General features: G+C 36.0%; 1 protein-coding gene across 5 annotated transcripts in view; it reads right to left on the reverse strand.

Moving 5' to 3' along the window:
* Positions 1-24,551, reverse strand: part of Kcnq5 (potassium voltage-gated channel subfamily Q member 5) — a 525,873-nt gene that overhangs the window by 117,069 nt on the left and 384,253 nt on the right. For 4 of the 5 annotated variants that reach the window (XM_074079876.1, XM_074079868.1, XM_074079860.1 and 1 more), the window contains exon 3: positions 11,592-11,718. In XM_074079876.1, the coding sequence (XP_073935977.1) occupies positions 11,592-11,718 (127 nt within the window). Of the gene's footprint in view, positions 1-11,591; positions 11,719-21,663; positions 21,748-24,551 lie in introns of those variants that run through there. The other variant, XM_074079881.1, reaches the window with a different exon arrangement.

Consider the following 24,551-nt stretch of genomic DNA (forward strand, 5'->3'; position numbering starts at 1 on the left):
TAATCAATAAAATATGCAGTGAGTTTCTTGTGAGTTGGTAATTTTATTCTGGTTGTATTTGCTGATCCGAGGGTTGATCAGAGGTTCACTGAAGCTACCATCTTCATAATTGAGTTCATTTCCACTACACCGATGGGGAATTTATTACATGCAAGGCGCTAAGCTAAGTACTTTTCACGCATCGCCTCGTTTCACCATTTTAGGCAATCCTTTGAGAAGGCACAACTACAATTCCAAGTTTAAAATTCAGGAAATATATGTAGGCCGATTTAAGACAAATCACAAAATATCTTTAGAGCAGCACTTTAAGAGAGTTAAAAATGCTATTCTGTATTTTTTCAGCCTTGAACTGAAAGTGTTCACATGAAAATCCTATGATGAGTCACCCAAGGCATTGTACTTCTTTGCGATGACAAAAATGTCTACAGTTGAGTGAGATTCTGTACACCTGTACACCATAGGAACCACTCAATCCATCCCAGTGTTTCTATGGGAAAAAACAACAGTCGGCATTTAAGCTGTGCTTATAGTGTGCTAGGCAATAGTGCTTTGTATTTAGTTTTTGAATACAAAATATATTTATATGGTTTAAATACCAGGATGATGAAGTGCATGATGAGAAATTTTGCTCCTATCCCTGTTCCCATCTACTTTGCACCCACTCACTATTTACTTACTCTTTTCTTTTTCTCTCCCCCAAGACTCCTTGTTTTGGCCCTTTGGCTTTCCGTGCAGCCAAAGGTGACCTCAAACTTGCTACGTAGCCGAGGCTGGCCTTAAATTTGTAATCCTCCTGTCTCTTTTGAGAGTGCTGGAATCACAGGTGTGTACCAACACACCCAGATTTTCTTCTCATTAAAAAATGCTTTCAATGTTTTTTAACATTGCAAAAGAATATGAATATAAATGCTTACTTTCTCTTTTGTTACACTATATATAGCACACTATATATCACAAAATATTTTTCTTTATGTTGGGATCCTTCTGTTTCTGTACGGAGACATCTTCATTGTACTCTATTGTGTGAATGTGCCTTAGTTTGTTCAGCTCTAGTGAACATTTGCTACAAAGAGATGGAACTGTTAGGAAGCAGAATTCCTGGGTTGAAAAATAAGTGCACATGTAATTTTGGCAGATATTGATGCACTCCCATAAAGGAGATAGTACTTTGCATTCCTGTGGCATATGAGTGCTTATTTCCTTATAGACTCACTAAAACAGGGTTTGGTCAAACAGCAGATGTTTATCAATCTGATAGATAACCAAATGTTATCATGTGCATTTCTTTTTTATGAATGAGACTAAGTATGTTTAAGAGGTATGCGTTTCTTTTTCTGTGCACTCTTTCTTCATATGTCATTTTGCATATTTCAGTTTATATTGAGTTACTGAATTTCCTTTGACTTCTACAGCTCTTTTTTTTTTGGTAGTATTGGAGTTTGAACACAGGGCCTTACACTTGACAGGTAGGCTCTAACACTTGAGCCACAAACCCACTTCTTAAGGAGACCAGCTTTTTGTCTGTGATAGGAGTTGTAAATATTTTCTGCACTTTTCTCCTGATGTTGCTTATTTTTTTTTATCATGCTGATGCCTTGAAATGTTTTGCTTTAAAAAAAAATTTTTTTTTTGAGAAGGGAATCCTATAATGGTCCAGGCTGGCCTTGAACTCATGATTCTCCCACTCCAGTGTTGGGATGACAGAAATGTGTCTCCATGGCTTTTGTCTCTGATTTTATATGACTTGATTTATCAATATTTTTAGCTGTAATTAAAAAGGACTTCCTGGTTTCAAGATTGATTTTATTTGATTCACAACTTTGGTTTATTTGGAGTTTATCTTGTACTATAGTAGGCTAGATATGGACCTAACTTTTTTTTTAAAGAATTATAGATGGATCTCTTTATTTAAAAATCTGATCTTCCAAATTAGTGTTTTCCACCAACTTGAGGAGCAGAAACTTTATGGGCTTCACAGTGTTTTGCTTACTTGCTGCCTTTAGGAGCAGCCATTGCTGTCCTCTGAGGTGCCTGCTTAGCTTTTTTTTGGTTCCTTGGCAGCCCTCATAGCTTGCTCTCCTTGAGCCTTTCTAACTTGTGGTTTCCGATTTCTCTTGGCCATGATATCAGCAAGAGATGCACCAATGATGGCCTGCTGGAATTTGACAGCACATCGGGTTCTCTTTTTTTGTGCTTTCTTCTGTAGAAGACAGTCTAGTTCATCGGTAGGGGATTCTTCTTGGAGAGGAACGCTGACTCACATTTTGCCTTGAGAAATTGGAAAACCTTTCTGTCTGTCCTGGCATAGTGCCTCCTGTGCCCGGGTAGATCTTGTACCCCCTAAAACTGCACAGCTCGACCGTCATAGTCTAACATTATCTTTCCAAACGAGTGGTTGGTTGTTCCAGCATTGCTATAGCATCTCAACAAGTTAAATGCATTTTGACCACTCAGGGCTGTTTTACTAATTTCTGATGGTTATGGAAGAGACACTGGTGAACATGAAAGAATTCTGAAGGAGGAACAGAGTCATAGACGCAAGGCTGGGGGTTCTTAATTTTAAGAATAGGAGGATACCTGACAGGTATTGGATTAAGGAGAACAAATCGCCTCTTTTTAGGTCACATGAGAACCATGATTGTTGTGCTCAACTCTCTATAGCACTGTAGGTCTTGGTGGCAATTTTAAGCATGGTGTTCTGGTGGAGGTATGAATTGAGGGTTTGGCTAAGTGTCTGTACATATCCTTTAGCAGATGAGCATATTAGTAGTGGTCTCAGTAAAGTTTGCTTGAATAAGGACTCTCTACAAAGTAAAGGTGGGTTTAAGTAGTGGTCCTTCAGGAATTTCTACAGTATTGGATTTTTATTTTAATTGGTCTCTCAATGCTTCATCTATACAAACATCAAATTTACATTCATTTATCAAAGCATAAAGAACTGCTTCTTACTGGGTTATATTTTCATTTGTTTCTTGACCCAAGTGATGAAATATGGGTTTCAGCAACTTTTACTTATTAAAATAATTTCATAGAAAGAAAAGGCAGAAATGTTTTTTTCCTATGAAAATTGAAATGCCATTGATGCCATTGTAATTTAGCATACATGTAACTTACTCTCATGAAATATTCTAGACCTATTTATATTTTAGACCAGATTGGGTGTATTCAGGGTGTTCTGTTATAGACTTCACTATATCTCAAAAGGAAAGGACACAAAAGTGTTTGGGCAGTTTCTGATACAGTTAAAGCAAACACTTACCATAAACTCAGAAATCCTAAAGCTGGGTGTTTACCTTAAAGAAATAAAAATTTTTTATGTTCATATAAAGAGAAACAAAGATTTTTTTATTTTCATATAAAAATCTGTATGTGAATGTTCATAGCAGTTTTATTTGTAATAGCCCCAATCTGGAAACAAGCCAAACAAACTTCAACAAGTAGATGGATAAACTGTAATATACGTTTTGGAATATTATTTAGCAATAAAAAGGAATGAGCTGCTGATGCACGTGAAAACTTGGATGGATCTCAAGAGCATCATGCTGAGTGAAAAAAGCCAATTTCAAAACATTGCTACTGTATGATTGAAGTAGCAATCTCCTAGGGGAAGAGAGACATTCCAAAAAGAACAGGATTACAGTGACAGAGACCAGGTTCATGGCTCCCAGAGGTTAAGATTGGGGGGAAAGTGTGATTCTAAAAGGACAGCAGTAGGGAAAATGGGAACTTTGAACTATCTTTGTAACTTCCAAGTAAGTCTAAAGTTATTTCAAAATTTAAAAAAAATGGAAAAAAGGCTAGATTTTAGAAAGATGACTGCTTAGAGATTACCTCTTTTATAATACTGATGTATGTCTGCTTTTAGAGTTTTGATAATGTTTCCTAAGGGGAAGAAGGAGATTTGGGGAGAGGACTCAGACCTTATCAGATGGCTTAGTAGTTTGTTCCTGTGTTCCACATGGGTGGTTCAGGAATGGGTGTCATGAAATCAGGACCTGGCTCAAACAAATCTCTTCCCTCATCCTCCCTGGCTCTTGGCTTATGTGCTGTGTGACCCTTGACAGGGCTTTTAATCTAAGTTTCAGTTTTTTAAGACATAAAATGGGGATAATAACATCTTCCTACTTTAATAACATTGTGGGAATTATATGAGACAATTCATATGTATGTATGATTTATAATTTAAACCATGAAACTTTACTTGTCTTGATGTAACACCAGGCACCCCAGCTCCTCCTGACTTTCATTTATGCTCAGCTACAAGGGAAGATTTCTTATTTATTTTAGTAGTACTGGGGTTTGAACCAGGGACTTCGTGCTTGCTAGGCACACATGAGCCACACCTCCAGCCCTTTTGCTCTGGTTATTTTGGAGAAAGGATCTCACTTTTTCCCAGGCTAGCCTGGACCACAATACTTTTATTTTATGCTTCCCACTGTTGCTGGGATGACAGGTACATATCACCAGCCCAGCTTTTTTCTGTTGAGATGGGGTTTGGCAAGCTTTCTTGTCCTGGCTGGCCTGGAACCATGGTCCTCCTTATCTCAGCCTCCCGTGTGGCATATGCCACTGCACCTAGCTGTTGGTTGAGATGGGGTCTTGTGAACTATTTGCCTGGGCTGGTCTCAAGCTGCAAACTTTGTGATCTCAGCCTTCCAAGTAGCTAGATTATAGATGCCCAGCTAAGATTTCTTATTGCAACACAGCTCTTAATTTATTGTTCTTTTTCTAATGTGAATGCAGGAAATAGACCAGTGTGTGCACAGACATGATGAATTGTATAAAAGTCATCAAAAGCCAAAAAAATGAAGATTGAGCCCTTATCTCAATGTAGTTTTTTATTTTAGCCCAGAAGGGTTGGTGGAGGGAAATTGTGCACTTTTTCTCTTGTGATATTTTGATTTTTAATGGGTTTATTTCTAATAAAGAAGATGATTCTGCAGCATTTTCGAGTGGAGCCTTTACTTATGTTTCAAAGTGAGAAAAGTTGAGAAGTTCTTTGCCAATTCTGGCCCATGGGATTAGGATAAACTCTTTTGTGGTGTTGAACACGTTCTAGAAAATCTGGATCCCAAAAAGAAAATTTCTAATCTATGTAACTTGGTCTCTAAGTAATCTGTTAATAAATTCAGTTTTCTTGCTCCTTCATTATTCTTCCATGTGTAGATTAAAAGGATTACACTGTAATTAAATTTGACTCTAACAAGAGGCAGTGCTTCAGAGCAATGAGCTATTGGGAAACCAGTATTCTATTCCTAGCTTCATTGCTGACTTATAGCTGAATACAAAGCACCCCCACTTCATAGTGCCTCAATTTTTCCAGCTATAGTGTGAAATAAACAATATTGCAGAGGGATATAGTTCTGTTTTATGAACTCTATATTCTAATGGAGCTCCCAATTCCTTTGTAGAAGGGTGGTCTTTGAAGAATTAAAGGTGCATTTATATTGTTGTTGTGGCTCCTCATAGAAAAGAAGCTTTAAAATCTAATTTTAAAGCCTCCTACTGCACGGGTACATTACCATTCTTAAATACTGCAGTCAGCTGTGCACTGAGTCTCTCTGTGATATTTATTAAAAATTTAAAAAAGCACTGCAAAGATGTACTGTAGAACATTGTCAAAGCCATGTGCAGTGGTTTAACTGCAGGACTTTCACTGAAGTTAATGCGACTCATACTGGTGAATTCTAAGCACCACTTGGAAAATCTACCCCGTGGTGACAGTTTAATGCTTCTTATTGATCGTAAGTTTTCAGATAACATCTTGAGGAGGAGGGCACAATTTCTCAAAGGAAATAAATAATCTTTAATGAGGTAAACCTGCATTGCAGTTATTATAACTAATAAGAGTCTGGACTGGAGTCTTTTGGAAGAAAGGCTCTTGGGAATTGCTAATTGGTGGGAGTTACCAGTGGGGTTGTAAGAGTTGCCATCACGTTATCAGTGCAGTTACTCATTTGAAATCTCGTGTTTCTGAGGGCAGAAATGGAGATACATGGAAAAAAAAATCAGAGAAATTATTTCCTTATAACTTACATGTGTATTCTTCAAAGTGGGTAATCATTTGCATATTGCTGATATGAAGTTCAATCAGGCATGAATGCTTTTTCTTGCCTTATTAATATTGTTGTTTTTAACCAAAATATTCTATCAGGCCTGACATCAACGTACTAGACCTTTGCCTGTCTCTAGAGGCTGCTTTGCATCATAGTCTACGGCGCTCTCAGGATGTGACTTCCATTCATTTCTTGTACCACCTCACACTATTCTCCCCACTGTCCACTGTGCTCAGCCACAAGGCTCCGTCTCCTGTGTAAGCCAAGCTCATTGGCTCTCAACATTCCTTGAAGTTAAAAACAAAACAAACAAACAAAATTACTTGAAGTTGCTGCCCCTTGGCCTGGGAAGATATGTGCTTAAATCTTTTCATGGCTTGCTCCTTTTTAAATATTCAGGTCAACTCAAGGGTTGATTATTCAGAAAGATTTTCTTGGACAATCTGATATAAAGTAGCTCTCTTTCACTTCCCATCATGCTGAACCACTCTTAGACATGGCAGAAACTGTATAAAGTTTTTTGGAGGGCTCAAAACTTGGGTGATCTTTTGCTCCTGTGTGTTTTGAAGTATCATGATATTCTATAGCTTTCTTCCCCTAACTGCTTCTATATCACTATAAGTGTACTTCCTTTCATTTTCCCCCTTTCTGTGGGTACCAGTGACCATACTCTTATAACCATGTTTGATTCATTTTTGAATCCTTTGCACTAAGATTGTGTTTGGCACATAAACATTCTACCTGTGAATGAATTTTCTTATATAACATGTGGTAGTACAAATATTACTAATATATATTATATCGCTCTGCTAAAGGTTATAGAAGGAGTGGGAAATAGTCTTCCTGTCAGTGTGCTCTCTGTGGTCAAATCATATAAACTTATCAAGCTTCCTTATAAGTTGTTTGTGTACCAAGTCAAAAATTATCTAAATTATCAAAAGTCCATTAATATTAACAAACATATGAAGGCATTCCTAAGAGTAGCATTACTTTCCTTAGAAGATGTTTCTAGTTTGAAAATACTTAGGAAACCTCATTGCTCAAAAGCGTATGTAAATCTGTTAATTCCCAATTTCCCTTTCAAATTAAAGAGCTGCAATAGGGAATCTGATATATTTGCTATAAATAAAGCCGTTATTGCTATTAATATCATTCTGTAAAATCTGGCTTCTTGAATTACTAATGATAAACATGTAAGTGCCATTTTCTGTTTGTAAATTGATGACAATGCAAAAGTTCAAATAAATTTAATTTTAAATAGCAAATCAGCAATAAAGGGAACATTTTCACAGCTGAGTGGGTATATTTCTCTAGAATGAAATCACAAGAAAATAATCCTGGTTCTTTTGCCTTCCACCTTTCTAACTTTGGCAAGTTTCTTAAGTCTTTTCTGACTTCTTCATGTATAAAAGGGAATATTATAGTGCAGATGTAAGATTAAACAAGACCACATTTATAAAATGCTTAGAGTACTAACTAGAATACAGTAGTTCTCAAGAAATAAAAGCTACTGTTAACTAAAGACGTTGAAATGTTTTTGAGATTCTGTGATAAAACAGATTTTTTTGTCCTTGGATGTCCAGTTAATCATATGAAGGAATCTATGTGCAATGAAGGAGTTTGAGCACTTAGAAATCAAGAGAAGTTGTAGGAGAGTACATGACTGATGGGAAATAACTTGTGTGAAACTATAACCTTGTTATAGATTAAGGGGCAAAAAACTTTAGACGATGCAGATCAAGAGCAGGTCTCTTAGAACAAAAGATGACGAAGACAGAGAAACATAAAAATGATGTCTTAAATCTTTAGTTTATAAACTAGTAGCAATTTTGGGAGTCTCTGATCTAACCTGTGAACACATCAGAAGTTTGAGTTGCCTTTCAATAAGATGAAATCACAGATATATTAAGGTAGCCTCAGCCATGTATTTGATTTTAATAAAACCCTTGATTTTCTTTTTAGCCAAGTAAGAAGCTGGCCACATTTTCTAATAAAAATACACTTGTTGGCATTTTTCTGAGGCACTCTTATCTCAAGTTGAAGACATACATGCTCAATTCATGGAGGAAACATCTGTGCTGTGGTTTGCCTTCTTTGTCTTCTTGTGGAAATACTACACTGAAGGGAAATGGTTAAAATAGCAATAAGAAATTTCTAACTTAACATTTAGCACCAAATATAGGTGCAAGATTAATAGACTGGTGTTCAATGCTTCCCTAAGACACACTTCAAAACTGAAAAATATATGGCTCTGTTATATCTGTCTTTAGAAGGAACCACCAAGAAACCCAGTAAAAGCCACTGTGAGAAGTAATTTGTGGGCTTCCTGACGCATCAGGCTCATTATTGTGATCTAAGGTATCAGCCTTTGATACTTCTTGTGATTTTCAGGTAGGTCATTAATGAAAGTTGTAAAAAAGAATGACCATGAAATCAGTCTTTGAGATTATTAACATATTCTCAATACAGATGTTGTTGAGTGAATGACTGTGTTTTGCTGTATGAAAATAAAAACAACCAGCCTGGGTAAGGAACATAGTTCAGGTAGTCATCCTAAAATATGCATCACCCCTACATCCGGAATGCAGTGATTACTGCCCACAGCTGTAGAAATGTCCCTTAGGTTACAGTTGTTTAAAATATGTTTTCCAAATATAAGTATTCAATGATTTATGATCTCTTAAATCAATGTATATTTGTAATGTTCCTGGTTTTGGCTAGAGTCAATGGGTAAATAGGTTAGATGGTTCTGAAGGGGAAATGCCAAAGTAATTCTTTGGAATTAACTAATGGGGACTCTACCAAATTATGTCCAAATACTTTGAGTTGGTCCACAGGGCTCAATACTATAGGAGGCTTTTTGGCTGACCACAGTACCGGCTTCAGTCTGTTTCCAGTGGGGAAAGATAACACTGTTACGCTTACAGAAAACACTTCCCACGTTGAAGGCATAACAGCTAGACTGCCACAATCTTTTCTATGCTCTTTTCTTGAATGCTCAAGATTTCTAAAAACACCTGGATGTATATTTAGTATGTTCAGAGTAATCAAATCTTCTGAATATATGAAGTCTTGAGAAGTTTTGGCTGTATTTCCAAACTCCCACTCAGAAAATCTATCATAGATGACAGAGATGTGCTGTTCCTTTTTTTCTTTTGTCAGTATAAATTTGGTTGAACAAGGGAACTATAGAGATCATGTTACTAACTTTTACCAATTTATCAGGTATTTTTATGGATCCACAAAGCAAGTCTAGAGAGGGTCTTAAAAAAGTAATCTGGTATAGCCTGCTGCCTCTAGGCAGGTGACATTTAGGACAAATTGTTCTGATTTCATATGGGAGTATAAAGGAGAGGATGACCTTGTTCAAAGTGCATTGTATGCATCTATTAATTAGTATGCTATTAATGTATGCTAATTAAAAAGCAAAATATTAAAAAAATTTACTGATCTCATACTGATAAGCTACATTTGAACATATTTCATTACTGAATCAATTTAGCAGGAACACAGATCTGTTACATGAACATTGAATAAAATGCTAAGAGAAATGCATGGTTATTCGAACCTTAAGTACATATCTGGTCTTGGTTCTAATGGGAATTCATTATATATCTACCAATAAAATTTTCTTCCAAAGCAATTAGTCTACTAGATGTAAAATATCCAATTGAAAAAGAGGGTTCAAGAGTTAATAAACTCATGACTATCCATGTCATCCTGTTTGTAAGGACACTATTGATAGATGTCAAGACAAATAGGATTACAGACAAAATACCATCATTTTTAGAGTTAGATCTGCTGGATCTGAGACAAGAAGAGAAGGATTAAAGGACTTAAGATGTGCTGTTGTATCCATAGCTGAAAACAGCTATCAAGTGTCAGCAGGGAAAGAACGTTCTTTTTAGTTTGGTGGCCAAAAATATGTTGACATTGCCTCTGGAACTGTAATTTTTAATTGGTTTTAAAGTCTGGAATGAAACATTCCTATAGTCATCCATGAACCCACCTTATTCTGCAGAACTTGAATGAATCTTGGCCAACCATCTGCCTGTCTTATTGGGGCCCCTGATGGGACAGAGAGTACTTGTCATGCAGTAGTTCCATATCAAATTACAGTCCTTCATAATGCTGCTTGAGCAGACAATGCAGAAAGAGAAAAAAATCTCCACAGAGAAAAATCAAATGCCTTCACTAATATGCCTTGCTACTGAATAGAACTTCAAGGCAGAAATTACCCTTTGTTTTTGTCCACACCCTAGCATGATGGTCTCCAAAAAGAAGTAAAAAGCTTATTTTGTAGATGAGAGACAATTGGGCACATAGATTGCAGTACTGTTAAGGCCAAACAAGGTATATTAAGATTGATTTAACTTAGAATTTCACTGTCACTCCAAATTTCCATAAGTTCTGTTTGGATTCTCTTGAAACGTGCACAGCATGAAATAAGCATGGAATAAGGGATTGTTCTTACCAGTGCCAAGGATGCTTGGATCCACTCGGCCTTTACCACAGAGAACAGGGATAAGGGAGAAAACTAAGTGGATTTCTCAGCAACTCCTGACTCCTCAAACAGGAAAACCTGTTGTGGATGAAAAAGGTAGTCCAAACTACCTCGTAAATTAAAACCCAACTTGCTCAGCTTGGAAGTATTTGAAGTTAAGCCTCACCAAGAATTCCCAGCACTTGAGCTTGAATGGCTGCCTGATAAGTGAGAAAGATGTAAGAGCTAGAAAATCAAGTTTGGCTGCTAATAATAAAATAATAATAGTTGTTTTAATATAGAGCATTTCAACCTTTCGATAGAATTTTAAATATATTATTGAGAGATCCAGATCCTAACTCTGGAATGTTCTATGGTGTCTTTATCAAGAAGTATAATTTCGAGCTGAAACCCAGCAGAATGGAGATCGTCTGGAACCACAGAAGCTAGGGAAGTACAGAGATATGCTATCTATTTGGAGATCATGGGGTCAGAGGAATCGTATTTTAGAGTGTAGAACACATTGTTAGGTCTGAAGTTACCAAAGCAGAAAATAAGCCATACTTGTAATCATTCTTGAACCAGTCTATTGATATGCATTATTAGGAAAAATATAGAAATAAAATCTGTTCTTGATCTACTGTATCTCTTTTGAGAGCTATTTTGTTTTTTGAATTCTTATTAAAATCAATGCTTCTCTAATTCTGGGCAACACCAAAGAACCATATATTTCATTATAACTTAATTGATATAAATGGTGTTCTAGAGAAAGCTCATCTGGCTCCAATTCCATCTCTTCCACTTATTAGCTGTATGACTTTTGGCAATTTACTTTGCCACTCAGTGCCTCAGTTTCTTCATCTGTAAAATGGGGAGTAAAAATGATCTATTTCATAGTGAAGATTAAATGAGTCAAAACTTTTAAAATACAAAAGCCCATAGTAAGTATTCCATGGAGGTTAGCTTTTAATATTCATTAAATGTTGCAGTTAGGAGACGTGAGCAAGGTTTGCAATGTCATAAACCCACATAGCTGGGACTCTGATAGTCACCTATAACACAGAAGGGCTTTCGGGCAAACCTCAGTCTTCCTTGCCATCCCCTGTAGCGACAACAGCAACCCGCAGACCAGATTCGAATGATGAACTCCAAACCGAAGACGACAATCATCACGAACTCCTAAAATATCAGACAAGACATGTCAGAGGGAAGCATGACAGAACAAACCATAGCAAAAACATTGGTAATGTCTAAAATGAACGACATCCTTTCTCCACATCTAACCAAAACTGAACAGCATCAAAGCTTCACTTGTCTGCACTTCCTATCAAGGAATGCGATTTCTTTTCAAGTCACTAACGAACTGCAAATATAAAGGTCATTTTTAGTACTAAATGTGCAGGCCGATTAATGGCTCTATCTCATCTGAAATAGTAAGTATAGCTGACCTTAGCTACTCAAAAACATGAGATAGCTGAGTGAAATGAGTGGACCTTGAAATATGATTGCAAATTCAACAGAGAACAGAGCTTCATTTTGCTGCGAAGGCTGACATAATCCCTGAATCTTTAAGAGTTGTTGTTCTCAGACTAAAAGAAATAAATATTGAGAAGTATACCAAGTTCCTTTGTTATGGTCTCAAAGTCTCCTTACAAAACAGTGCACCTCAGAAGCATAACTGTGTGTGGCATGTGTCCATTGCCAGAAGTGAGACTCCGAATCCTCCGGATCTGAAGCTTGTTAATTATTGTGCTGCCCTTTGGCAACAGCTGGAAAACAACACCTGTGCCAGCAAAACGACTTTGAGATTGTTTAGGAAGAATTGTGAGTTAACCCTGGGGAAAGGCCAGCAAAAGTGGCTCATTAAACAGTCAGTCACAGAATGAAAAACCAAACAGAATTTGTAAACGGAAATTGTCTCTGGAGCCAGCTTAGCACAGTCGTTTGTCCCTAGAGGGACAGGTCCAGGGTTTATAAAAATTGCTTTTCTTTAAAAAAAATTCCCTTTCTTGTTTTTCAACAAGAATTGACTCAGTATTTATAATGCAGAATATTTATTAATTGATTTTTATTATAATGGCTTAATTATAAAAGTGATACATGTCTTTATTAAAACTTTTAAATATCACAGAAATATAGAGCATTATAGAAAGTAAAGGTTCTAACCCACTCCCCACTGTCTCACCCCATTCGTAAGATAAAAACTGTTACCAAATTTGTGGAAATGGCATTTTGTTGCAAGTTTCAGGCAATTGTCTGTTTCTTTAGTTAGAGTGCTTGGTGACATGTTGCACTTCTGAAATGCCCGGTAGAGACACAGCATCCATCCTTCTATTATTTTGCTCTCTACATAAATATTTCTCATGATGGGAAATAAATCTCCCATATCCTTGCTGCTTACTCACAGGACTTAAAACTATGTATAGAATCTTCTATGCACAGAAAACCAAAATTGCAGTCATTATAGTTACTCATTGATTACCTGCACGTTTTATTTAGTTTTCATTTTGGTTTTGGATGCATATCTGAGTAGTTGAGTCTACTTGTTTATTAGTGTGTCAATGTATCAGATCACCTGTTTTAAATCCATGTTTTTTTCCAAATGCACACGTGGCCGTGCCTGGGCCCAACGTCGGTTTAGCAGCAGGTCCATTTATTTTCTTATTCTTCCCCTTAACTCCTACTTATACCAGGAAGTTTGGCACTCCAGTTGTGAGAGATAATGTTATGAAGGATACCCAAGAAAACCTGAAATGTGGCATATGCAAATTCTTTATTCAGTGTCCATTGTTCAGGAATATTGCTTGCTGATTTTTGTTTTGTTTTTAAAAGAGATTAAGGGAAAATGAATGAAGCAAAAACTGGTAGAGCTGAAAAGGGAAATACAGAGATTCAAATTGTATTTGGGAAATTCATCATTCCCTTTTCTCAGAGCTGCTGAAATAGAACTAGTGGAAAGCAAAGCAGCAAGTTTACAGAATATTCGAATATAATGGTAACTTATGGGATTTAACTGGTAGATAATTAAACCTAAGAGTTCAAGGCCAGTCTGGACAGCATAGCAGGACCTCATCTGAATCCAAACATTCCACCCAACAGCAGCAGAGAACACATCTTTTACATATTTTTTCTTGGTATAATTTTTCCATTCTTTTTCATTTTGATTTAAGATAGATGATATCCTGAGGCCATAAACAAACTTCAAACAATTTAAAAGAATGAAATCATGATACCGTGTTGTTGGATGACAATACAATCAAATTAGAAATGAGTAACAGAAATATAAGCGCATTTCTAAATGTGAAAATAAAGTAACACATTTCTAAGTAATTCATTAGTCAAAAAGAAAGTCTCAAAGGAAATTACAAAGTACATAAAACTGTAAGAAAATGAAAATACATCCAAATATGTGAATGCAGTTAAAGAGAGTGTAAATTTGTAGTATTAAATGATCATCACAATAGAAACAAGGAGAGGTCTCAAGTGAATGATTCAGGATCCCAGCTCAGGAAATTAGAAACAGAAGGATAAAAGAAAGCAAAAGAAGGAAATAATGCAGATAAGAATATATTCATAATATTAAAAATAAGAAAACAAAATCCATGAGACAAAAAGCTGGTTCTGTGAAAAAAAAACCAATAAAATGGATAATTCTCTAGAAAGCTGGCAAAAATCACCAGTATATGAGATTTAATAGAGTATATCACTACAGATACTGCAGCTATTAAAACTAATAAGGGAATTCTATGAATAACATATGTACATAAATTTGACAAGCTAGAAGACAGGGATCAAATCCATGAAAACCAAACAAAGAAGAAATAGATGATCTGAATAGTCCCATAACCTCTAAAGAAGTTGGATCTGTAATTAAGAAGCTTTCAAAAAAGAAATTCTCGGGCCAAATAATTTCACTGTTGAAATCAACAAGATATTTAAAGAAAAACTATGTGAGTTTCATACAGTTTGTTTCAGAAAACAGAAAAGGAGAAAACATTTCTTTATTCATTTTTTAAAGCAATAGGAGTCTTTAATAGGGGGACAAAAGAGAGCAATAGAATGCGAATATGATCAAAGTACATTATATATACGCATGAAAATATCATAATGAAACATTATTTTGTACATTTACCATATGCTAATAAAAAAGGAAAAAAAACTGCTAAAAAAGAGATGAGATCTTGCTATGTTGTCCAGACTGGCCTTGAACTCCTAGGTTCACACAATTATCCTCCCTCAGCTTCCTCAATACCTGGGACCACAGGCACATGCAACTGTACCTGGCTAGAGATAATACAAAAATAAAACAAAAAAAAAACCCATAAATGATATCTCTGTTGAACCTAGATGCACAAATCCTGAGTGAAATATTAACAAACTGAACCCACTGAGATATAAGAAATATGTAACATATGCAAGTAGGATTTATTCCAGGAATGTAAGTCTGGTTAAATGTCTGAAATCAATCCAGGGAATGCATTTTATCAAACTAAAGAAGAAAAACAAATCATATAACCACATCAGTTGATGCAGATGAAAAATCTTTCACACAACTCAATACCCATTCACAATAAAATCAAGTTAGGAATAAAGGCTGACTCCCTCAATTTGGTAAATATTATCTATAAAAAAGCCTATAGGTAACATCACATTTAATGGTAAAAATGAATGCCATCCTCTAAAATCAAGAACAAGTAAAGATGTCTACTTTCATTACTGTTACTCAAGATTGTACTAAAAGTTATCATTATTGTAATGAGACAAATAAAAGGTACAGTTTGAAAAGTCAAATGAAAAAGGTCTCTATTTTCAGATGATGTGATTGCTATAGAAAAAAGTCTCATGAAATCTGCAAAAACACTCTTAGAACTAATAAGTGAGTTCAGTATGGTTGAAGGATATATCATCAATATGCAAAAGATAATCACATTTTGTATATTAAGTGAGCATGATGAAACCAAAATTATAAGCACAGTATTTTCTACTATTCGAAATAAAAATAATACATAGATACTCACTTAGCAAAACATGTACAATTTTACATGCTAAAAATTACAAAATACATATGAAAGAAATAAGAGAAGGCTTAAATAAGTGGGGAGAAACACTGTGTTCAAAAATTAAAAGACTCAGCAAATTGAGTAAAAATTGATCTGTAGGTTTGATGAAATTTTTATCAAAATCTCAGCAAAGCTTTTTAAAGATACAAATAAATATTCTAAAATTTATATGGAAAGTCACAGGCCCTAGAGTATCTAAAACAATCCTGATAGAGAATAATAAAACAAAAGGAATTACTTTACCCAATAGTAATGCCTACTATGTGGCTTCTGTAACCAAGATTGTGCAGTAATGGCAGAGGAATGGCCATATTGAAAAATAGATCAGACTCAAGAACTCAGAAATTGTGTCACATAAATATACTCAACAGATTTTTGTTAAAGGCACAAAAGCATGTCCATAGAGGAAGAACAGCCTTTCAACAACCAAGCTGGAGAAATTTGACATCCACTGGAAAGGAAGGAAGGAAGGAAGGAAAGAAGGAACCTAATCTTAAACCTTGTAGAAGAATCAATAATAAAGATCATGGCTTTAAATATTAAACCTAAAACAATAAAAATTTCAGTGAAAAATATAAGAGAAGATTTAGGGGATTTAGCTTAAACAAAGTTTTTACTTTACATTAAAAGCACAAATAATAAAAGGAAAAACCCATAAATTAGATTCCATCAAAACTGAACCCTTTGGTTCTATGAAAGCCCATGTACAGAGGGTGAAAAGACAAACCATAGACTCGAAGGAAATTCAACATACAGTAGAAAATTGAAAATTCAATTGTAAAATTGACAAAAGATATGGATAGGGTATTCAAAGTAGAGGGTATACTCTGAAGTGGATACACAGATGACAAGTAAGCACATGAATAGATATTCGACATCATTAGCCATCAGGGAAATGGAAATCAAAACCACAATGATACAGTACTACACAGTTATCTGAATGGCTAAAATAAAAAAATAGTGTCAAAAATAACAGCAACACAAAACATGAAGAGGATGCAGAGAAGCTGGATCACTCAAACATTGTTGGAGGGAATGTAAAATAGTACACTCCCTCAACAAAACAGTATTAAACATACATTTGCCTTAGCACTCAGCCATTGTTCTCTTGAGCATTTCCACTAGAGAAATAAAAATTTATCCTACTACAAAAACTGGTACATGAATGTTCATAGCAAACTTATTCATAATGACTGAAAACAACTCAGACCATGAAGATATTAAACAAGCTGTGTATGGGATAGTCATATTATGGGTTACTATTCAACAATAAATACGAACGAACTATTGATAAATATGACAACTTGCATAAATAGCTAGGGAATTAGGCTGATTGATAAAAAAGCAGTCCCAGTAGGCCACATACCATTAAGTGCACTTACACCACTTTTTTGAAGTGGAAAATTCTAGAAATGGAAAAGAGACTAGTGGCTGATAGGAGCTGTAGGGGTTGAGGGGAGTAGTGAGCAAATGGCAATGGAATTGTTCAGAATCCTGAGTGTTCTGAAAAGTCCACAAATCTCCACATGGGATAAAATTCTACAAAACTAAATACACACATACAAATGTGTACAAGTAAAACTGGAGAAACCTCAATAAGATCTGTGATCTTCACTAACATTATTATCCTTGTTACGTTCTTAGAGTATAAGTTTTAAGAAATGTTCCCATTTGGGGAATTGGGAAAGTGTATACAGGCTCTCTCTTTTATTTCCTACAACTGCATGTGACTCTACAATGATATCAATACAAATTTCAGTGAAAAAAAGCCATTGCCAGCAATCTAGTCCAGGGGATTGATTCAAAAGAGGAAATGTGTTCAAGTCCAGAGGCTGATCTTGCTGGTATTGGTTCAGTGGTGCTCTCTAAGTCACCCTTTGAATGGGGAGTCTTCTTATTTTTTATTTTCAAATGAGTTAGAAACCTGTTACATTTAGTTGAAATGATCCAGATGAATGGTAGTTCTGACCCTTGCTTGTCCAGCCAGGTTCTAGTGCCTTTGCTGCTGTGCCTCAGGGTAAGTTGAACCAAATTGCCCTCTGTGTACTTAAATGGCCATTGAAGAGTTAGAGAATAATATTCTAAGTAGTTGATCTGCTTGGGGGAAAGCAGTAATGTAAAGCTGGTTTTATTGGTATTGGTTCTTCCTTATTGAAGCCCTTAGAAGCTTAGCTTTGACAGTCCTCTGTAGAACCAAAGGCAACATTCATTATTTTTTTTCTTTTTCTCTCTTTTGTAAAAATCAGTGCATAGTAATTGTTTGAAGGGGTTTCATTGTTATATTTCTATGCATGTCTATAATATACTTTAATCAAATTCACTCAATATTTATTATTTTTATCACCTGCCTTGAAGCAGTTCTAGATTTCATCCTTCACATAATTTTGGTATTCCTCTTTAAGACTCTGGATAGGTATACAGAAGTTAAGAATCCTAAGAGGCACTGGTAGAGCTAGTCTTGTATTCTACCTAGATATCTATTGAGACAGTTCTTTCTGTATTAATGCTCCTTTTCAGATACTAAGGTGATCTCTTCATATGTCACCACAAAGAACTGTGACAATATTTCATTGGTAAATATGACTGTGTTCTATCAGTTGAGATTTAAATTCCATTCATGAAGTTTTTCTGTTTCCTAGATACTTGAAGTGTTTTTAGGTGAAGATTGATTATTTTTTGGTACAAATTCCCATTGCCTAAAAGCACATGTTCTTGTTGTTTTCTGATTAATTAACAGCACTGTTCATTAAAACACAGTGACCTTTGTCTAATCTACAAGCTGTCTGCTGTGACTATTAGTTTTTTTCTAGCTTTATGTCATCAAATAATGTTTTTGTGAAGATGAATTGCTGAAATTAGAAAACCCATGATATTTGCACCAATTCTTGAAGAGCTGTGGCTAATTAGACATACAAAATCGAAACTATTGCTTTTATTCAGAATATCAACATATTCAATTTCCAGCTATTTTTGCTCCATTTTTGTGTATGTGTATAAAGAAGCACCAGGCTAGCTGACCAGCTTGCTTCCTACACAACAGCAGCAGTAAAAGAACTTGTGATGTAAATTGTGTTGTTAACTGCAAAGAACGGCATCAGTCATAAGGGTTGCAGTTATTTGTCTTTGTAATTTGGGTAATTCTAATAGTGTAACATGTATTAAGGAAATGAAATGAAGCTCTATAAATGGTTCCTCAATCAAATTGGAATGTGGAAATAAATACGCAAAAGAAAATCATCTTTTGGAATTTTATCTTTTTGTACAGCAGAAAAATATCCTAAAACATGCTTAGTAGTCAATACTTATGTGACATAACATACCATCATCAATCTGTCTTTCAAACTTCTTACGTTTTGGAAGATGTATTGATGTAATGGAGGAAGAATTGGACTGGTTAGCCTTGGAGTTGAAGACACATGGGTACCTTCAGAATCATGCCTACATGGTGAGAGCTTATGCCAGAACTTTACTGAGGTGCTTAGTAGACACTGCAGTGGGGAGGGCGGGAAGGAGGATCTAAAGTGGGAGTGGGTAGGGAATGGGGGAAAGGAGAACAGTATATGAAGGGGTAATGATGCTCCCTGCCTTGGGAAGCAATGCTTGAGAGAGGCTTGAAAGACTCATATTTATATACATGTGTGTGTGTGTGTGTGTGTGTGTGAGTGTGTGTGTGTGTGTGTGTATAAAACTGAGGCTGCCTCACTGCCTGGACAGCTTAGGAAGACATTGATGGGTGAATTATTTTGAATAGCACCAACAAAATCCAGTGCCTCTGTAGATCTCTCTTTTGGTCAGTTGATTCTTGAAATTCCCCTGTACATGTTTTATCTCTTCAAATTTTCACATGTGTTAAAATGTAAGTCACTTTCATTTAGCCCCATCTATAGGACACATTTATTTATCCTCAAGGTTCTTCAGAGGCACAAAGAAAATGTAGAAGTTTGAAAATACCCTTTAAGTCCAAATGACTGATTGACACTTTGTTACCAAGGAAGGATGAGGCAAATTTTTATCAGGTATTGTGGCCAGAGTTTGAGGCCATTTGAGTCAAGGGTAGGAAGTAGATGTCCCTTTCTTTCTTCCCTGTTGGGAACAGTGGCTTCTCTTAAGAACTGTGTGTACTATCTCTCCAAATATATGACTGACAATTTAAAACTGCCACCAGTAATAAAATTAGGCCATTCGTTTAGATTTTAAGCAATGTTTAATGTGTTTCATTGTTCTGTTTTTGTACACACATATAATGTACTTTGATAATATTCACACTCTTTATTTATTTTCATGCTAGGGATCAAAACCAGGGTCTTGCACACTGCTAGACAAGTACTCTACCACTGAGCTACTCCCCCAGCACAATCTTTTAGTTTTATAATAATAAGACATGCAAGTCCAATGACTTCTCTTAGTTATGAAAATTTAAGTTTAAAACTTAAGCTACTTATAAAATTTTAAGGGAAATGTCGTAAAACAAGCAAATGATGTATTTCAATCAAGAGATACATCCTTGGGATGGCTTCTATGCCACCAAGAGGCCAATAGTCAGGTCAGGACTGGACATACCTTGGAGAATTTCAGAACTTTTTATACTTTTCTTACTTGGGAGTTATGTCTCTGACCTTACAACTGCCTTTTTCTGGACCAAATACATTTCTTTTATACTGAAAGATCTTTTGAGTTCCAGAAAATCTGTCCTTCCCTCTTTCTTTACATTATTTGCATTGCTTAGTATAATTAACTGTTGCACAAGTTTACTTTATTTCTAGGGTTCTGCTTCTTTCGAATTCACTCTACAAATGTACATTGAATGCAACAACCATGCAAGATGAACATGTGTTCTCTATCCTCGAGGAGTTCACAAGCTATTGGGGGATAAGTCACACATACCAAAGAATTCACAGAATGATGTGTCATAGTGCTGCTCAAGTGGTGCTCTTTGAGAAACTGCTTATCCATGGTAGTCATTCCTCCGTGTTAGGCAGGCCCTTGCTAAAGGTTGAAGTTGCCTTCAGTTACGGTTTTAGGCTCAGCAAAACCCAATTAGCAGACTGTTTTATTAATCTATTCAGATAAAATTCTGAAAAAGAGCTAGTAGATATTGAAAAATTGGAGTAAGTTAATTGGACTATGAGTTTTTGCTAACCTCCTTCTTTAGCTTTTTGACATTAACTACAATGAGAAGGTGAATGGATTCCTTTCTATTGCAAGAGATGTCTTGATGTGAGTGTGACTTTATTTTGGTTAATCTAAGCTGTACAACAATTAGTGAGTTCACCTCCTGTAATTTATGCCAATGACCAATTTTATTTTTATTTGGGGTCATCTGATATTTCTTCTCTTTTTACTAGAATTATAGAATTTTTTTCCCCTATATACCACAGTTCTTGAGACAGACTTGAGGAAGAAAGAGTTTATTCCTTTTCTTATTCTTTTTGGTAGTTACTGGGCTTCAAATTCAGGGTCTTGCTCTTGCTAGGCAGGTACTCTACTGCTTAAGCCAGGCCCTAAGACTTTTTTTACTTTAGTTGTTTTTCAGAATGGGTCTTTTGTTTTTTCCCCCAGGGCTGGGCCTCAGACTGTGATCCTTCTATTTATGTTCCCTGACTAGCTGCAGTGACAGTCCTGAACCACCACACCTGGCTTATTCACTGAGATGGAGCTTCACTAACTTTTTGCCTGGACTGGCCTCTAACATCCATGTTCCCCTGATCTCTACCACCTTCTAAATAGCTTAGATTACAGGCATAAGCCTCCATGCCTGGTCTGGTTTTTTTCCATCCCTCACTCCCTCCCTTCTTTCTTTTCTTTTTTTTCTTTTTTTCTCAAGCATTTTAATGCAAAAAATGGAATTTCAGGGTGGAGCCAAAGTGGCTACTGAAAGTCAAGCAAAAATATGGGTTTTATCTACTCAGTCATGAGGAAGGCAGAACTTGTGCTGTTAGAGGGCTGATCCCTGAGATCCTCAAATGCTGCGCTGTCAGTGGGATTGTAGTCACAGGAGAAAAGGGGCCAGGTAGTGTTGCAGTGCAATGGAATCAGATACTTTCTTTTAAAAAGTTTTCCATACCCTAGGTTTCATTGTAGACCTTCATATGCCACCAGTAGAAGGAGAAATCCCCATGATTTCCTGGGTCACTTGATCCCCTTCCTTCTGGACCTCCTGGTAAAACAGAAATCATTTTGATTCAAAGCCTGGACTTACTTTCCTCCTCTCTTACTTCTGTTGATGTTTTTCCTTTATAAGCACCGAAGTGCATTTTATTACCTAAGACTATATATTTCCCCATTACTATAGTATGTGTTATTTGCGTTAATGTACTCTGTGTAAACATAATATGTGTTGGTAACTTTTTAGAAAAGTCCCTCTTGTTTATATTGCATGTGCACCTGTATGTTTAAATGCACAAAATGCTTGATGTTGGAAATCAGTCAACTAGGTTCACACACACAAAAAAAAAAGAAGAGAAAAAAGTTCAAGAATGAAAACATACAAGGAATGATATTAATAGAACTACCACCACAAATAGAAAGTGCATATTTGCTTTCAGTGCAATCTCTGATAGACATGAAAGAGTTATTCCCAAAGCACATACACTAATGGCATAGTAACAATATTCCATTAGTGACATTTTCTAAATTGGAAGAACACTTGAAGTTTTCTACCATTTTGAACATCTAGGTCACAAAGAAATTTCAATTATATGCAAGATAATTTATTTTAGTAATTTCAATTTTATTAACACTGTGAATATTCACAGTGCATCCTTTGTGAAATCTGTCATGATTTTGAGATATTTACTATGTTTCTAGACATTCATAACGATCATTCAAGATCAGTCATGCTATAAATCAAGTATACTTTTAAATTAAGATGAAAGACTATTTATTAGATAATATTGAACTGATTTAATGAGTTCTTCTGACTGTTGTTCGTTTGAACCATTAACCAATAGATTGAAAATAAATGTGTCTTAAAATCTTAAGAAAAACCTGAGATGGTTATAAAAATAAGAAACTCTCTGGGAATCTTTAGATGTTTTGGAATGATAATTGTTATTATCCCAAATTATTAGACATAGTATGTGGCAAATGTTTATCAATTTAAATTAATCGTGAATTATCCTGACAGTTTAATCTAAGCAATGAGGTGGGGGAGTGTCCCTTGTTTCAATTACAATCCATTTCTCTGTTCTGTTATTCACCAAGTCGCTTTCTTCTCTTTTCTTTTTTGGCAGTACTGGGAGTTGAACTTAGAGCCTTGTGTTGGCATAAACTGTGCAACTTGAGTCATGTCTCTAGCCCCAACAACCTACTTCCAGATCCCCCATTTGTTTTTCTGTAGTCTCCTTGTTAGAGAGAAAATGCCTTATCTTGTTATGTCCAGCCTTTATTTTAGGCAGAAGTGACTCCTGATAGAAGTCATTCCTCTTATTTGTTCATAACAGTATTCGGAATGTTACTCCTGCCATGTTTCACATCATCAACATATCTTAATTAATACACGACTGCCCACTTGCATTGATTATACACAACAACCTCTGTCATGTGATGGCTTCCATCCACAGGACGAACTGTCATCACTTGAACTGATTTGGAAAATCACTTAGTGTTGGAGAGAACTGATCTGACACAGAAACTTGAAACGCTGTTCTGCTCTCTTGCTCTTCTATTCGGTTGTAGACTTCTTCCTACCCAGCAACATGACACTTGATTTGGAGACCATGGTAGTAGTGTAATGGTATAAGAGAGGACTGATACACAGTTTAAACTAATAAAATGATCAAAGTTATGGGAATGTAGACCCAGATACTGTCTGACTTTACAGGACATAGACAAGAAGTAGGCTCTGAGCAAAAATGATAGCTTTTTAGAAGCAGAGGTTTGCCCCAGGAAAGTGCATTGCAGAAAGTGCATTTCCTACCATTTCCTAAGCAGCACGGAATGCCTGACTAGACGTAAAGTGATACAGCAGTGTCAAGTTGACCTATTGTAAAATCTAGACAAAAGCAGTCCTGGGGCAAGGTGAATTGGAAATGAATTTGCAGTCTGCCTAGAGTGAGTGGGGGGGTTGTTGGGCTACAGGAGAAAGGAGCAAGTAACCTACAATGTGGATTCTCCTCTTGAAACAAGGAGCCTTTGGAAAATTTCCTTGGTTGAAAAGGAAACAGCTCTCATCTCTCCCGTTTGAACCTCCCTTTTTCATCCTTGCTTACCTTCCCAGGCCAGCCCATGAAGCCTCTATGGAAGACATTCTGTCAGACCTCTGTCGGTAACCTACTATGCAGCTGTGTCAATCTCAGCCTTTTGTTATGATAGAAGTTCCAACTTGGTAGGAGAGGAACAGAATTGCACTAAAGCAAGGTCTCTTCCCCCATACTGAAGAGCACCTGAGAGTTACAGAAGTGTAGTGTTCAATGACTAGCTTTATATAGCCGAGACTGGTAACTCATCAGAAAGCATAAATTGTTTACATTGCTGAAAGTTCTCATGGTCTACTCTGTTCTCAGTAAATACAGGTTCACTGGACTCTTATCTTCTTCAGAAGCACAAACACAAGTCATCATTTACAGTCAGACTCTACTAACACAGAATTTGTGATAATTCTATTAGAATTTAGGTAAAACTTATTTTGAGCCACTTATTTTTTTAATAATCCTCTTTTAAGAGGATTTACCAGCAAATTTAGAATAGAAATGAGAGGACGAGGTGGGGGAAGGTTTAGCATGTTTGAAAGGAAATTCTTGTCAAGATTCTTAATAGTGCTCACTTGCATTTAAACAATTAATGGAATAATTACAACTGAGCCACCTCATTAATTAAAGAAAACCCAGCAGGATCTTTATTTGGCAACAGTTTATTAAGCAGAGATTCTCTTAAGTATCAACTAACTGGAAAACTGGTAAGAGATATGCCTCCTTCCAAAGTCTAATTACACCCTTTCAATCATCTTAAATT

The sequence above is a fragment of the Castor canadensis genome, chromosome 1, assembly GCF_047511655.1.
Source record: "Castor canadensis chromosome 1, mCasCan1.hap1v2, whole genome shotgun sequence".
NCBI lineage: Eukaryota > Metazoa > Chordata > Mammalia > Rodentia > Castoridae > Castor > Castor canadensis.